This window comes from Antennarius striatus, chromosome 13 (genome assembly GCF_040054535.1).
Source record: "Antennarius striatus isolate MH-2024 chromosome 13, ASM4005453v1, whole genome shotgun sequence".
Classification (NCBI taxonomy): Eukaryota; Metazoa; Chordata; class Actinopteri; order Lophiiformes; family Antennariidae; genus Antennarius; species Antennarius striatus.
In genome coordinates, this window is record NC_090788.1 from 20,987,501 (window position 1) to 21,004,357 (window position 16,857).

The 16,857-nt window shown below is 40.6% G+C and overlaps 1 protein-coding gene across 1 annotated transcript in view; it reads left to right on the forward strand.

The window, feature by feature from the left end:
• pknox2 (pbx/knotted 1 homeobox 2) overlaps nt 1-16,857 on the forward strand; it is a 76,612-nt gene that overhangs the window by 23,962 nt on the left and 35,793 nt on the right. Inside the window, exons 4-5 of the mRNA XM_068330457.1 lie at nt 9,709-9,815; nt 11,926-12,062. Coding sequence (XP_068186558.1) covers nt 9,729-9,815; nt 11,926-12,062 — 224 coding nt within the window. The 5' untranslated portion in view covers nt 9,709-9,728. The remainder of the gene's footprint in view (nt 1-9,708; nt 9,816-11,925; nt 12,063-16,857) is intronic.

Genomic DNA, 16,857 nt, shown 5'->3' on the forward strand with positions numbered 1-16,857 from the left:
GAAGAAGAGCACTGAGTGGGGCCGGGGGGGGACTCGGAGGAAAACGCTCTTAGATTACATTTACTCTCCATGAGCTTGGCCATTCCAATTTCACATTTCTTCTGTGGTGTCAGTGTTCTGATGTTTATCAGCAGAGCAGATGAAACGCTCCTCCTGTGTGTGTGTCGACCTCAGGCTGCAGACGCCGCTCAGCTCCGGCTTCCAACATTAAATGCAGGAGTTGCTCCTGGTTGAACCCACTTGAACGATCCATTCAGCAGACGTGCTCACGCAGGCAGCAATGAGGTCCTGGATTCAAACCCACCTGGGACGCGTCTCTGTGGATTTTATATGTTTTATATGTTCACCATCCTCCTGACAATAAACTCAAAAAGAAACCGTTCACTTCAGCAAGGCTAGTGAAAATAAAGCTCATTTTATCATGATGTTATGGACAAAAAACAACCCCAAATCCCCAGAATTGCCCCCTGCTGGCCTTAATAGAGAATACAGGTTCACTGCATCGGTTCTCTCCCACTACAGTCTGTTGTTTTAGCTTCAGTCACTTTACCAGATGGGAACCAGATAGTTGTTGGCACCAAATAAAAGAGAATTCATGTTTCACAGAGAATGAATCCTCCTGACTTGGTTGACCTCCTGACCTTTCTTCAATCATCAGTATCAGGGTAAAAATGTAAATTCCTCCTGTATTTTATTACCTTATTTATGACCAGATAATGGAATTAACATGAGGTTACGCTGTGCTTAGTGATACCTGAACATGTTAGGATGCTAACCATGAAGACATATTAGCATGTTAGGATGGGAATGTTAACAGATTGATGATTATTTAAAGTAAGACTGTAGTTTGGGTCCTGTTTCTCTTGCCCTTGATGTTAAATGTTGATGTATTAATAGTTTTCCATCTATCTCTGTTCAGATCATCACTGTTAGGACCGACTCAGGACTCCATGTCAGTATCTGGTCCTTAGCCAGCTGAACATGTGTAACTCTCAACAGAGAAAATAGAGGGGAAAAAACATGGTGTTTCACTTATTTACTAAAAAAATCCCCCAAATGTTACTGATTAAGATCTTCTGGCCACATTGTGATGATGTTTTCCTGCGTACGTGTGAAGTCGAACATGGCACACCAGAAGAACGGAACAGGCGACTTACAGTTGTAAAAAAATAAAAATGTAAGTAAATGATGTTGCACTTGTGTTCTATTTTGTGTAAATTACAAACATAGATAATAATGCCTCATCATATTAAACATAAGTTTTCTGAATCCAGGACCAAAGGAGCCATGTTCAGTATTCACGTTAAGTACAAGCCAGGTGATGTTAGCCGTTACCATAAGCACACATGTTAACGCCACGAGAAGCAGTGATAGACACACCTCTGACACACCTGTGTGTCTCATGACGAGCTGAGCGAAGAGAACATTGGTCCGAGAGCAGCAGGATGATTTGACTCTGAATTATTTGCAGTTCTCATGTTCCTCATAATCCAGGAATATTTCAAGACTTTTATTGATGTTTTATTTATTTATTTATTTATTTATTCCAGCAGTCAAGCTTCATGGACTTCAGGATGACATTTATATACTCTCTACTAGCTCGTACGATCTATTTGTCGTTGGTTGAGGTTTTCCTGGTTGGATTTATCAACTAGAACAACACGAACTGCTGCTTGGATCTTCATCTGAACATGATCTCCTCTGAGGTTCTCTGAGCCTTTTGCACCATTCAGATCTGTTGCAGCGCTATTTTTGTTGGCGGTCTGGAGTGTAATGTTGGCAATCTCCTCCTACCTCACCATTCACTTCCCAGGAGTGTGTGTGTGTGTGTGTGTGTGTGTGTGTGTGTGTGTGTGTGTGTGTGTGTGTGTGTGTGTGTGTGTGTGTGTGTGTGTGTGTGTGTGTGTGTGTGTGTGTGTGTGTGGTGTGTGTGTGTGTTCATGGACGTGTGTTTGTTTTAGGAAATGATGCAGCACCCATTTGTGTAAATTTATCCACGACAGAGCTGAAACCAAAATAAATTCAATGAAGTAGGTCAGACAATCGGTCACCGCGCATCGGGTTTGCGTGTGTGTGCATGTATGTATTTATGTGTGCATGTATGTGTGTGTGTGTATGTGTGTTTGAAAAAATAATAAATATATATATGTATATATTAGAAAGTCCAATTACTTTTTATCATTTCTCCATGTAGGAGAGTGGAGGAGGAGTGAGCTGTAGTCTACTGGGAGGAAGGAAACCCGTGGGAAGCAGGTTCCACAGTAATGAGTGCTCACATGTTTTCGCGTCTTGCTTTACAAAAAGAAGGATTTTATTGATTGATACGATTTAATCTTAGATTTAATTTTTTGGTTGGAATTCCAACATCAAATATCCATCCGATGCACTATTCCATGTGTTGTCCCCTGCCAACCGTGATGTTTATGGATGGATGGATGGATGGATGATGGATGGATGGATGGATGGAAGGATTGAGTTTAAGGCTTCTTAGTTTTGACACTTGAATTGCATTTGGTTTGAAGAAACACGAGTAGAATAAAGAACAGGTGAAGTTATTTTTCTTGCATTTTTTTTTGGAGTAAAGTAAAAAAAATCCAATCAGGTACAAGTTGATACAGATGATTAAAGACAGTTCATGATTTACCTGCAGTCTGGAATTTCATTTAATCTTTGTCTTATATGTTTAGCCTCTTCAGAAAGAAACCTCACCTCATTATAATAAGGGCTTTTAGCTATGCTAATAAGGTTATTTGCATGCAAACCACCTCTCCTTGGGGAATTACAAAAGAAATTTCCTCTCTACTCTAGTTTTACCACTATCCATTTTACTTGAGACTTTAATATGATTCTTTAAAAGCAGTAAGGAACACAATCAAACAGCAATCCAAACAAACATTTGCATAAATACAAAGAAAACAAAAATTGCAGTCTGATTGGAGCACTGACGCCTTTGTCAGCAGTTAAAAAGAAAGCGATGAATCTCGGAAAGCGCAGCACCCGAGGGGGAATCCTTGTGTCTTCATTATGGCTGTGAGGAAGATTTGAATACGTGAAGGACGTTCATTAAGAAGTTCAGAGTGAGAGGATAAACTGGAAAGGTTATAGATTTAAATTCCAGCAGAAAATGTCATTGGGAATTGATAAGGACGAGTCAGAGGAAGCCTTTGAGTCTGAGGAGGAGAGGACTCAGTGTTCTAACAAGAATCGTCATGATGACAAATGTGATGCAACATTGATTTTTTTTATTACATACACACACAGACTATAATTATACTATATATATATATATATATATACATATATATATATACCTTGATACATATTGATTGTTATTTGAACGACGTGTCGTTGATTGTCAAAGACAGATAAGGCCAGTTAACTTTAGGGGTGCTACGTGATTTAGCTATCTAGATCATTTCCTATTGAGATTAAGATAAATCAGAATGACTAAATAAATAATGTAGAAAACAATCTGCCTTTCTTGATTTTCTTGCCTCCTTTTTCTTGATTTAAATCCGACTCCAAAAACTCAGATCACACAAACACTATATTGAGATTGGTAGCAGAATTAAAATGATGCTACTGCTGGGTTCTCCTTCTGCAGTGATTTAGCCTTGGGGTTTTATTTCTAGTGTGATCTCTGCCAGTATCTTCTGTACTACAAATGTTCTTTTGAGGGTCACAGTAAAACTACATGAGATTTTGATGAAAACTACTGATTAAATCTGTAATTTTCCAGGTATTAACAAATAATGTCAGAAAGTCTGATGTTGTTTAATGTTAAGTGCAGAAAAGAAACTTGAAGTAGGCATCAGACTGCAGTGTCTCATCACTTTAGATGTGATCTCGCTGAACCCTCCGTTAACAATGTCCACCTCACCCCCGAACCGACCGTCCTTCAATCAGCTTCAGACCCTTTCCTCGTCTGTGTTACGGTCCAGGACGAGTTCAATCAACAAGAAGCGAATGAATAAATAATAGTGGTGTGAATTGTAAGTGATGTGGAGCCGGCTGTTGTGAGGCCGGCTCAGGTTAATGAGGTGGCCTGGGAGTGAGCACCAGGTCCTGACTGCGGTGCGTGTGTGCAGCTAGCGTTAGCCTGGGGGGGATTTGTACCCCCCAAGACCACTGGAGAGACTATCTTCGCCTCTGGCTGTGTGTGCATTCACACCTTTGCGTGTGTGTGTGTGTGTTTATGCTACAGCAGGAGACAGCGAGTGTGCGGTTGCCCTCAGGATGCTGCCGGTTGCTGTGTTTTCTGTTGGCATTAATACACATGTTTGCATCCGTGCCCGTTCCCACTTGTGTTTGGACTGTTTGCTCTCTGATCCCTGTGTTTTCATTTATGTTTTGGGTTTCGACCACAAATATGTACACAGCCGCCCCACCCCAAGCTCATTACCATTCCTCCCTTCTCTCCATCGTTTTATTCAAAGCCATTAAGGCCTCGCCTACCGCTGTTTGCATTGTAAATCAGGCCTGACAATAATGCAATGATTAGATCCTACTCATATTCAAAAACACCTCATTTATTTTTTTCTCATCTTCCCGTCTGGAATGTCATCAATATGCATCATTTTCTGACCAAGGTGACATGCTCACTTCCAAAAATTATTCATTGCATTTGCAGGTCAAACCTCTTAACCATCAAACTCAAACAGATTAAATGAGATTTTGAGGGGTGGGGTGTCCATCCATCCACAGAGGCTGTGTGGATGGACGTCGCTCTCGTCAGCGCTGTCATGGTTACCACATTTACACAGTATAACGTGCTCAAACTCAACAATAAAGATTATTTATTTAAGATTCAGCATTCTAGATTATGGTTCAGTGTTTTTGAGAAATCAGCTTCATGAATTTTGAGGAATTACTTACAGAATTATAGACATCCCTTGTTGAATTTTCTTTCAGGCATTACTGTTTACAACTAAAACTGATCAGCTGTCTCACATGCTACCGGAATATGGATCCATTGTCTTTAATGAGGAAAACATATTGGATAAATCTGTAATAAATTAAGTAATGCACAAAATTAATTTCACATGAAATGTAGTTAACAATAAAATCAAAGGTCAATCCATGAGGTTCAGATAAACTATCAAGGTTCCAAACTTGACTGAGTCAGTCTGTCATCACACAAACACAAAACTTCAGATCAAACTGATTCCAAACACAAACGTGTCCCAAATAATCACTGTCTTTTTCTTTTATAACATTTTCAATGGACTCATAAATGTTAAGGATTATTACTTCTATTGAGACCATTTAAACATAAAGTATAAAATACTTATTAAGAGGTAACTGGTGCAGTAATGCCCACAGACTATCAGCAGATCTGGGACGCGACCCTCAGTGTTTGATCCCAGATGTTAGTCGACACCCCCTTTCTTCTTCTTCAACGCGTTGTTTTAAGGTGGAACTGCCACCATATGAAGCACATTTTATCACATGAGATTACATCTTCACAAGATGAGTGGCAAACGGTAGAGGAGCAAAAAATAACTGAGACTGAAGTGATACGACATCCAGCACCCGGCCCGATAAAACATCATCACTCACCTTATATTAAAGCGGAGACATCACACCACGATCAGCTGCTTTATTGTTCTGGATGTCATCAAAAGCTTGACATCACTGTTTTCTCTGTTTCGTTCTCAGCTGCAGTTAAAAAAAAATCTAAAAAACCTGAACTGATAACACATAATAAAACACCCCAGATGTGGAGGCTACATTGAAAGATAGATTCCATCACATACAATAATATACAGTCAGATGCCGAAAGAATTGGAAGAACCTTAATCTTTGTTTTTAAAGCTTCAGTGCAAATATATTGAGTTAGATTTGGGTTGAATATGTGGTGCCAAGTTTGTGCTGTTGGAGCTGGTCTGAGTATCTTTAATGAGAAGTGTTGTGACCATGAAACACATCTGACCTGTGGAGGTTAAGGGTCAGAGAGAGTTTTAGCATGTTTGTTACCTGAATGTGAAACCATCAGCATCAGACTTGCTCTCTACTTTAATAGAAGATGTGGAAGCAGTCAGGAAGCAGAACAGTAACAACATTCATCTAGCTGGGCAAAGCCCTTTTCATCCCTGGGTACGGCAGATCGGATGTGACAAACTGCAGCCCTCTGCTGATTCGGGTTCGTAATATCAGTCTTCACTCATATTTATTTAGCTCAATCCTGTGCTGATATTTTACTCATATTCTTCATTTTAATGCAGCAGGTTCTTAGAAATGAAATGTTTGTTATCATAAAAAGAGGAAAGTACCAAAGTAAAGTATTGGGGACCATAACTAATGTCCTGTTGGTCACCACTGTTTGTTGGAACTGGTTCTAAACCCACGAGGGAATCCTTCCTTTATACCACATGTGTCAAACTCAAGGCCTGGGGGCCACATGTGGCCCTCCACATCATTTTATGTGGCCCGCAAGAGCATAAAAGGTCAGAGTGTCTAAAAATAGGTCAAAAGTGTGCTTTGAGCAGAAACTACATTTCCCACAATGCAGTAATTCATTTTAACTCGTTTTGAACAAAGTTAACGTCCTAACTTGTGTTTGATGTTATTTTTCTTTATTGATTGATAGTTTGATCCTTGATTGATGGAGTTCTGTGGGTTAAATAACCTGGCAGATTAAAAGGATTTATGTTAGAACAGAGAAACAAACATATTTTTTGTGTAACTGTAAATTTTTGTAACTGGAATAATAAATTCAGAGTTCTTTAACATTAAGGAGTAGTTACATTTATGTTACATTACTTTGAGTTACATTTATTTACATGTATTAGTTACATCTGGCCCTTTGAGGACCGCCGTTATGCTGATGTGGCCCTCGATGAAATGATCTATATGAATGTTTTCACTATTTAAATTAGGAGTTGGACCTGTTTCCTTTAATCTTCCATTTTGACACGTAATTGGCTGAACACTGCAGCGAGTCTCCTTCAGGCCAAAGCGTGTGAGAAAAGACGTCGGACGCGGTTGAGGAGTGGAGGCCTGAGGCAGCGATCACATCATACGTGACCAGATACGGGTCTTCACTTCACTGCCTGTGGGGAATGAGAGAACTGCAGCGACGCCACAGACGAACCCAACATCCATCCAGCAGAGAGACGCTCCACACCTAAGAATTGTTGGAAAATTGAATGTTGAATAGAAGTGTTTCTTATTCCACCAAAACCCATGAAAGAGTGTGACGGCTTCCAATCGACACTAAAAAAACCTTTTGATGTTTGTTGGAATAATTTTATGCCTCCTGCTCATTTTTCATTTTATGCTTTGCTTTTGAATTGTGATTGTCACTACAGGCCTTTTTTCACTTGATATGCATTATGAACTCTGTAATAATTCAAAAGGCCTTTGTTGAGGAACAAACACATCATTTTGTCCTCAGAATGAATTTTATTGTGTAACTGTACAACTTGGGAGTGTTCAGAGAGAGCAGTTTCTGGATGCCTGGAATCTCCTTTTTAAGAAAGATTTCTTGTCCAAGTTAGTTGTTTTTTTAACTTACATCTTTGATTTTGCAGTTGAAATTATATGTCTTGTTGTCTTTGAGTATTCTTGTCGTTTCTTGTACGTACATTCACGCTTCAGCAGCGATGGTGTGTCTGTGCGTCTATATTTATGGACGCACGATTGCCTACTCAAATTTGGCGTTTGGAGGCTCGTTCCTTTGAGGGATGGCTGAAACTTGAGAGGCCGCCTAAAATACTGTGCAGTAATTGGAATTGCTTTATCTTCAGTCTCATCAATTAATGTGCAATTTTCCATTTAATCACTGACACGCTCTCTGCATTTGCAATTAAAATGAGGACTGATAACGCAGGAGATGCCTTTCAGCTGATACCAGTTGGAATGAGAACAGAAACCAGAAGACGCAATCAGTACACAAAATGACTCGCAGAGACATGGCACACAAACAAGTGTGATCACACACGCTGCAAACTGCAAACACGCTTATATAATACAGCCCTGAATATGCTCATGCATCGACTGCAAACACAAGCAAAGTACGACGTGATAGATGAGCTAAAAGCTAAATAAGAACTCGTCAGTGGAATTAAACCAACCTTCAGCGCCGAATGGGAGCTTCTGGTCGTAAGAGTTCTTGTGATGTAGTAGTGCTCTGGATGTCAGTGGGGCGTGAGCTCAGCGGGGAGGGTCCATCGTCTACAGCCCATTTACACCCAGCAGGGCTCCACTGCTACGTTCCAACTTTTCAACATATACAAATATGACACTTTTTTTTTTTTACCACTTCCTGATTGATCAACAAGTATAAAGACAATTGCAACGAATTTGCATTCAACCATTTCCCAGGATAAGTTAGAGAATATGTTTGCTGATGAAATACTCTGGGCCTCTGGAGCCTTTTAGAGTGTTTCAGTATGGGATCAGACTTAATTTTGAGATATCAAATCTTGTACACACTTATTCAAGATTGGAGGTAAATAACATCAAGGGTGGTGTGTTGGTTTGGTAGAAAATACTGTACTCTCCCGTCATGTGTGATATTCAAGCCTCTTTTTTAAAGGCATGTTTTTACTCATCTAAAAAATACTTTGCTGTTAAATTTCCATCAGGACTCATCCTCCTAACAAATCCTCAGCTTTAACAGTCAGGTGTTTATTTCCTGACGCTTTCGCTCTGAGCGGATGTTGTGGCTCAACTCATATGTTCCAGTTCCATTTCACTAGCTTATAATCAAGTGCTGTGCACCAGGTCAATACCACCAGTCCACTCTAATTGCTGCCAGCCTTTCATGACCACACAGCTGTGAGTGGCATTAGAACATGTCTGTTTCCAATTTCAGCGTTGGGTCTATAAGAAATAACTTTACCGGTACACATTAGAATATCACATAGTGTGTGTCAGGCTTCCATTTATATTAGATATAGATACAAAAAAGATTTGCTGTGGTATTTATCAAATCACTCCCCCTCAGGTTAATTAGTTCATTTAGAGGACATTTTCATGTGGCGCCTTCACATAGGTTATGTGTAGCTTCAGGATGGAGCACCTACTGTGTTTGCCTATAGTAAGTTGGGCTGATCCTAGGTGGTCTGTGTGTGTGTGTGTGTGTGTGTGTGTGTGTGTGTGTGTGTGTGTGTGTGTGTGTGTGTGTGTGTGTACGAGCATGTACATAACAGAACCCTGAACCAATTAGCTTGTTTCAGAGTGGGTGGGGGTAACAGTTTCAGCCCTCCGCCCTGTGGGGTCCTGACCAATAGCAATTAGCCCACTAACAAGAGCTCTAATTAGCCCCCTTTTGATTGGCTCGGTAATAGCGCAACAACACCAGGCAGCAAACACATCGAGATGACCAAGGTGACTCTCCCACAATGCATTGCGTTAAAGGTTGGGTTGTAATTAGCAAACAAGCGTAGCTCTGTAATTAGTGAACTAGTAGTCAGGTTTGTTTGTGGTCTCATTGTGAACCTGCTGGTGTGTCGCACGGAAGAGTGTGAGGTGTTTGAAAGGGCTGCTCTGTTTCCAGTCTTCTTGATATGATTGGAGGATCACTCAGCATTAAAACATCACCCTTTAGTTCTGTCAGCTCACAAGAACTGAAACACTGAGCATCCGAATTATTTAACAAACGTGGAAGAGACACTCTGGGGGAGACTCTGATCTATTATTTCATCACAGCAGCATCTGGTGGCCGCTGCTGTAATAGAATCTCCTCTTTTCTGTCTTCACCAGCCTCAATGTGAAGCTATCCCATGATGCAACATGTGCCCCCAGCACCTGCAGTGACAATGATGGCCACCCAGAGCGTTCCTCCACCATCGTACCAGGAGAGCCAACAGGTCAGACATTCCATTAGACGTCACCAACTCCTCACAGCCCAACAGCCTATGTTCAACAACAAACAACAAAAATATATGAAAACTAGTATTTTATTAGAATAGTTTTTGTTTTCTGATTGGCTCTTTAAGCAACCAATGAGAAATTCTTAGTTTGACCAGTCAGTAGTATTAGTCCCTTGTTAAAAAAATAACCCCCGAATCTTAAACTTACTGTTATTTAGATTAATGCAAAGGTAATACTTCACAATTCTAAATCAAATAGATATTTTACAAAAATAAAATCGATAAAAATTATTTGACTTTATAATACAATGTATTATATACGTGTATATATATATAGTGACGTTAGACAAGGCTGCATCCATAGGTTATAACATAGATGGGAAATTATAATGACACTAGTATATTATAATGAATTTAAGGGAAGTGTATATTATTGTCCAAACATCAATATGTCATATAATTTATAAAGAAAGACAATTTATCTGTCCATGGATCCATCTATACTTCAGGTCAGCAGGATTATTTGAGTCCTGTTCAGATTAAACTGTGTAAATCTGCAAGAACTAAACATGCCAGATAGCACCAATCTGATGGGATGGGATGGAAAGCTGTTTCCTGAGCAACAGATCTGTATACTGTCCTACTTTACTCCAAGATTTTCAGCATTTATTGAACTGGTTCTAATTTGGAGTGTCTTAAAATCTCATTTGTCATAGTGAAAGTGTGTTTGTTAATTCTCGTACTAATGAAACCTGAAGGAGAAAAAGTGTGTTCCAGGACCAAAATAGCGGCGTTTGCGTCATAAAGATGTCGCTTTTCTTCTAAAACGGTGGGATTTTGACCGTAAACTCTGAGCGGTTGTTAAAAATGCTTAAAAAGCTGAAACCTCAACAAGATAATGTGCTTAAATTCAGGAACTAGCCATTGGTGAGTTGAAGTTACTCAAAAAAGAGTGAAAATAAAACTGTCATAATTAATGAGCGTGAGAGTGAAACGCATTGCATTATGGGTGGGAGAATAAGAAGCCAAGTCCTGTTCTGTTGAGGACTTTGTTGAGGACCCCAGAACATCAGATGGACTGAAGGTGAAGCAGGTCCATCAGACCGACCCCCCCCCCCCTGCCCCTCCTGGTCCTCAACACCTCTGTCTCCTGTCGGAGGATTAGTGCCGGGGGGGGGGGGCTCCAGAGCCCCCAGCCTGCATGCTTGGCAAATGCAAATGAGAGCTAGTTAAGTGTGAAGAAGCTAATTTATTTCCCATTTGGTGCTGGGATTAAGACTTGAAGATTCCTCCCATCCCACCCTGACGAGAAAAAGGGGTAGGGAGTTGGTGGGGGGTGGGGGGGATGTTAGACTAATTTCCTCAGAGAAAATAAATGAGAGAGGAAAGTGGGGTAGAGGATGAAGTAGACAACGGACTGCAGTCGTAAAGTGTGTCGCTCTCCTGCCCACTCCACACACACAGCGTCAGGAGAACCAACACACACTCTAACACACACTCTAACACACACTCTAACACACACTCTAACACACACTCTAACACACACTCTAACACACACTCTAACACACACTCTAACACACACTCTCTAGTAACTCCACGGTGGTGAAGGACATAAATCCTCTGTATGGCCGGTTTGGAGCTGCTCAACAGCACTTGAATGTTTATCATCTAACAGGAGCCTACAGTAGGTGTGACGCGAACGGGCCGCGTTCCATTACTCTGTCTGGTCCCATTCATTTTACTTAACAGCTTCATTACGAGGCGACCGTCAGTGATTCATTGCAGCTACGCTCTCATTTGTAGTCCGTTGGTGTGAAAAAGCAATGCTTTGAAAAGTGATCAAAACTAAGACCTCACAAGCACAAGTGTTCACGACGGGGAAGAAGGGTTCAAACGCTTCGCTGAGCAGGAACACAAAGCATTTACAGTGTTGTACGCGCTGTAAGGCGAACCTAAAAGCCTCTAATTTTATCAAAAACCGACAGTGTGCCTTATAACCCGGTGCGCCTTATATATGAACACGTTTTAGAATAGGCCATTCGTTGAAGATATGCCTTATAGTACAGAAAATACTGTAGATGTCACTTTGTTTTTTCTGTGTTCCCAGATGACGGGCACCACCCAGCAGAACACCAAGACCCCACAGGTCCATATCCCAGCAGCCTCTGCAGCTGGAAATACCTCTGTCAGCGTGACCCTTGACCCCCAGGCCCAGCTTGAGTCTGACAAGAGGGCCGTTTACAGGTTGGTTCAACCTCCCGTGTCATTTAGGGGTCTTTATGTCTAAAAATACAACTTACCACCATCTGAATCGTCACAGCCATCACTGAACAGTACAACGACACAACCATTAAATAAATGTGAGGATTTGGAAAGTTAGTTTTGGAGATGTGCACCTTTGGGCTTCCTTTTCCTTCTTCTTTTGGCATCATTATCGCCTCTTCTCTCTTTGCTCTCTGCTGGCTTCATTATTGCATTAAAATGAAGTTGGTGTGTTTATTTGAAGGCTACATGCACTAGTGTTCTCCAAACCTTTGAAAGTTATACTTGAAGTCTGTCACCTTCAGTTTCTATGACAAGTGTCATTCACAAACCAGAAGGAGCCTTCAGGAATCAACAAAGTCGACCAGAAATACCATCAATTGTCTGCACTTTGAATTCAATGTAGCTTTTAAATCATCCTGCGATGAATGCCTGGGGTGCAGTTTAAGAGCGCTGAAGTTAACATGAAAAATAAATGAACATAAATACATACAATAATAAATAGATGTTGTGTTAGATGTAAATTGTATAACATAACTTATTTCTCTTTCATGCCAACAGTCATTTTCAAAGGTAAGCATCACTCTTGCAGTGGTAGAGACCTGGCTTTGGAACTGAACCACTAGTTTGAACTTCTTGGTCCTCTGGTGACACTGGAAAGTCATTTTAATGTCAGAATGTGTGTGAGAATAAAAACATAAATAGAATCCAGTCCAGTTTATTTCTGAAAAAAAAATTTTTTCATGTGCAAAAAATGTCTGTGTAGTAAACTTAAATTCAAGTCCAGTAAGCTGAGAGTAAATCAATGGAATGTATCATAAAATATGAGCAAGAATTTCAGATTTTTTGTAACTCATATTTTCTCACCTTACCAATAGAATATTGATGCATCTTTTTAATGCATATGTATTATCTATTTATAAAATGAATTATTCACAGTGCAGACATCTAGTGGATTGTGTCAAGCTGCAGGCAGCCAATCAGAATGACACGTGAGCCGCCCTTCAGTGTCTGGTGCAGCTCATGAAATGATGACGCTGCAGACCTGCAGACCGTGTTGGACCCCCTGTCCCAGCTCCTTAGGTCCCACCAATGGGGGGCCGGCGTTCAGGCCTGAAGCGAGGGGCTGCTCGGAGATGCTAGGCTGGCTTTAATGTCAGCAGCCATGTTTGGAGCAGCTCCAGGAGGCGGTGGTGGAGGTGGGGGGTGTTATTGGGTGGTGTCTTCAAACACAGGAACAGTAAAGAGGAAACTCACAGGACTTTAATAATAATGTATTAGTGGCTTGATTGGAGCTCCTCTGCAGCAGTGTCTGATGTTACTTTTCTTCATTGATTGATAGTTTGATCCTTGATTGATGGAGTTCTGTGGGTTTAATAACCTGACAAATTAAAAGGATTTATGTTATAATAGAGCATACAGTATAATAGTTTTTTCTGTGTAACTGTAATGTTTGTAACTTGAATAAGTAATAAATTTAGAGTGATTTAACATTAAGGAGTAGTTACATTTATGTTGCATTACATTGACTTACATTGAGTTACATTTATTAGTTACATCTGGCCCTTTGAGGACAGCTTTATGTTCATGTTGCCCTTGGTAAAAATGAGTTTGACCCCCCTGCTGTACAATATAAGAGCTGGGATGTGTGTGTCCTTTCTTGAGCAGACTGATCAATACCAAACGTCTGTAAACACACACACACTGTTGAAGCCTGTTGTCTTTTGTCGCTCTGAACGGTGTGTGGTAAACTGTTTGCACAGACAAACACATGAACGGTGGGTGACCTTTGTGCTTCATTAAGGGTGACAGTAGAAGTGACATCTGTGTGTTCACCAACATGATTGGTTCATGCATTCGGTAATGATGTAAGTACGGCGCTGTGATGAGGGTGTAGTGAGTTTGTGAGGACGGAGGCAGTGAATACAGTCAGGCAGCTTCTGTTTGAAAGGAGGAGGATGTAACTTTCTGTATGTGAGCTGACAAAGTCTTTCTTTCTTTCCTCTCGTAGCCGACATCAAAATGCTTTGGTAGCGTTTTAAAAATCGTCTCGACGTAACAACATAAATAAGAGCCTGTTATAAATAGCACAGAGCAAACGTTTCATTCGCGGGGCTTCAGATGTGCCGTTTGGCCTCATCCAGATGCAGAAAGAAGTCACACGTTTTGATTCCACTGAACCGCGTTCCATTCAGGAGTCAGAGCTCGATTGGCTCTCAGAGATCAGGGCTGTTGGGGGGGGTTTCCTGCCCAGCTCACCGTGTACTGATGCGTTTTCATGGCCTCATGCGTCCCCACCCAGAAGTAGAAAGCACTACTGTGTGTCAGGATGAGACGCAGCAGGCTTCAAAACACACCTCAGTGATAGTGTGAGTCCATCGGGGCAATTTCATGCTGCTGCTTTATAAAGAAGGAGAGTCCCTGAGAGGTTCAAAGGTCACCGCAGAGCGACCTGTCAGGAGACTCAAGGATGAGAGTCTCCTTTCTGTTCTGAACCCTGAACACCTCGTTTCTGAGCCCTAGCTTAACTCAGGTGCTGTCTCATATTTTGCCTGGTAAGAGGGCAAAGGTCAACAGATGGGCTTTGTCACACCTGCTTGCATGCAAGTGATGCGATTGGATCAGAACATGTTACACCACCCCAGACTTAAATCTCTTTAGGACCTCATGTCCATCCCATAACCCCCTTTCTTTCTGAATGTGCATCTCAACCAGCACCTTTGGGGGGTCGGATAAACATTCAGCGTATCGATGTGACACTGCAAGGGCTCATAGGACAGTCATAGAGTTACACAGGGAACCTAAGTGAGTCAGTGGCCCCCGCTCTGGGTCGTGGGCCGGTACCGGTCGCCACCAGGTCACACAGAAAGAATCCAGAACTTACATTATTTCCGTTTTATTTAAATTTAAATTGAAACTCCCAAGCTAGCAAAAGGGACAAAAAACAAACGCTGATGCGATGTTGTGAGGACGCTGTTAATGGAATTTAATCACATTGGATTCATGTTTATTAGTATTATAATATTTAGACAAAAACTATTTTTATTCTGGTTTATCATTTTATTTATTGTCATTTTATCTATTATTATTATTTATTATTTAATTTTATGTATCCGCCACACCTTAAAGGATGGTCGGTGAAGATACTGTCTGATGTTAAACCGGTTTGTGGAGCAAAAACAGGTTGAGGGCCACGGATCTGAATGAAGCTACGCTGACGACAGAGACAACAGCGTCTGTGATTGCGTCTGACGGCCGATAGAAATGTTGTGATCAACACTTTGAGCTGAGGGAACGACAGGAGCCACGGATCCACCAGCGTGTTCTGTTCTCATGTGATTACGTGTAGCTCTTAAATGAATCTCTTGCTGCTCTGCATTCAGAGGAGGGTGAACACATTAGAATATTTTTTTGGGGGGAATCATTTTTTGCCTGTGTGAGGAGCTAATGACTAAATGCACCTTGTTACCTTGTTATAAATGCAATTAAATTTGACTTTACAAGTCATATCTCCCACAGTGAGTCAAATTATGCAGAAAGACTCAAACAGCAGTGTTATTTTAATGGAAGTGTGATCTGCCTGTACACAGCGCTCGCACGGTGCTGCACACTTTGAAAGGAGAGAAAGCGCAGAGATTCTTTGCTATTTTACTTTAATTATTTTGCTCAGGAAGTCTGTGTGGGCTTTAATGTTTCTTTTCACTAATTGCAAGAATGCCAATTTTATGAGGAGATGTGTGGTTTCCTCTCTCTTTCTATCTGTCTCTCTGCCTACTTTGTTATTAGGAGCGAGTTAATGTGTGATGGAGTAATTAGCCTAATGAGTTGTGGCATTTACTATAAAAATCCTTCTGGATTCTCTGCATCTTATTAAAAAGCCGGTAAGGCTTCTTTTTTTTCAGGTTACAGATTTACTGTTTGTGGCTGATGGAAGCCGATTCGGCTCCGAAATGGAAACACTGGCTTAATTGAAAGCGACATGATAATAGCCCTTGTTTTCTGTTTTTTTTTTTTTTTCTTAGCAGAAATGTCTTTATGATGCTCAGAAACATCTTGGGAAGAAAAGTTGTGTTTACCAGAACAAGCTGTTTTAAGGTCACTCTATTGTGCTTTACACAGATGTGTGGCACTTTGTGCTTTTACACGTGGAAATCTAGAATCAATGACAATTTGTTCAGCGTAGAACGTCCAACTTCACCACGTTTTCATCCTGAGACTTTTTGTCCTCCCACCTTCAGTGCTGATGGGTCTGTGGGAGTCTGATTAATTATTTTATCCACCTTAAACACAATGACCTCAACACAATGTCTGAAAATAACATGTAAAAGAAGTGATTTTCACACATTCTGCTCCACCCCCCCTCCTTTATACAGATATAATACATACTGTATGTAGTGTTCAGGCCCATTACACCTGAGGGTAATGTCATCTAATGTAAAGTATGTGAAAGGAACTTGGTAAAAATGTAAGGAAAAGATCTGAAAATAGAAGCATGACTTATTTGACTAAAAACAAACAAACAAACAAACAAATGCTCCAAAGCTAATGGAGTGCATATTAAAAATGCATAATAAAAAAACACATATATTTAAATTGAAAGCAACATAATTTTTGTTTCTCTTAACAAAGTAAAAGACTTTTATTTCTCTGTGGTAGACTGAAAAGCAACACATATGTTCTCTTCTTTACAGTGTATGCATAATAATATTGAAGTGACATAAAAATAAATTATAAATAAAATAATACCCATGAAAGTGATACAAATAAAATCTCCTCA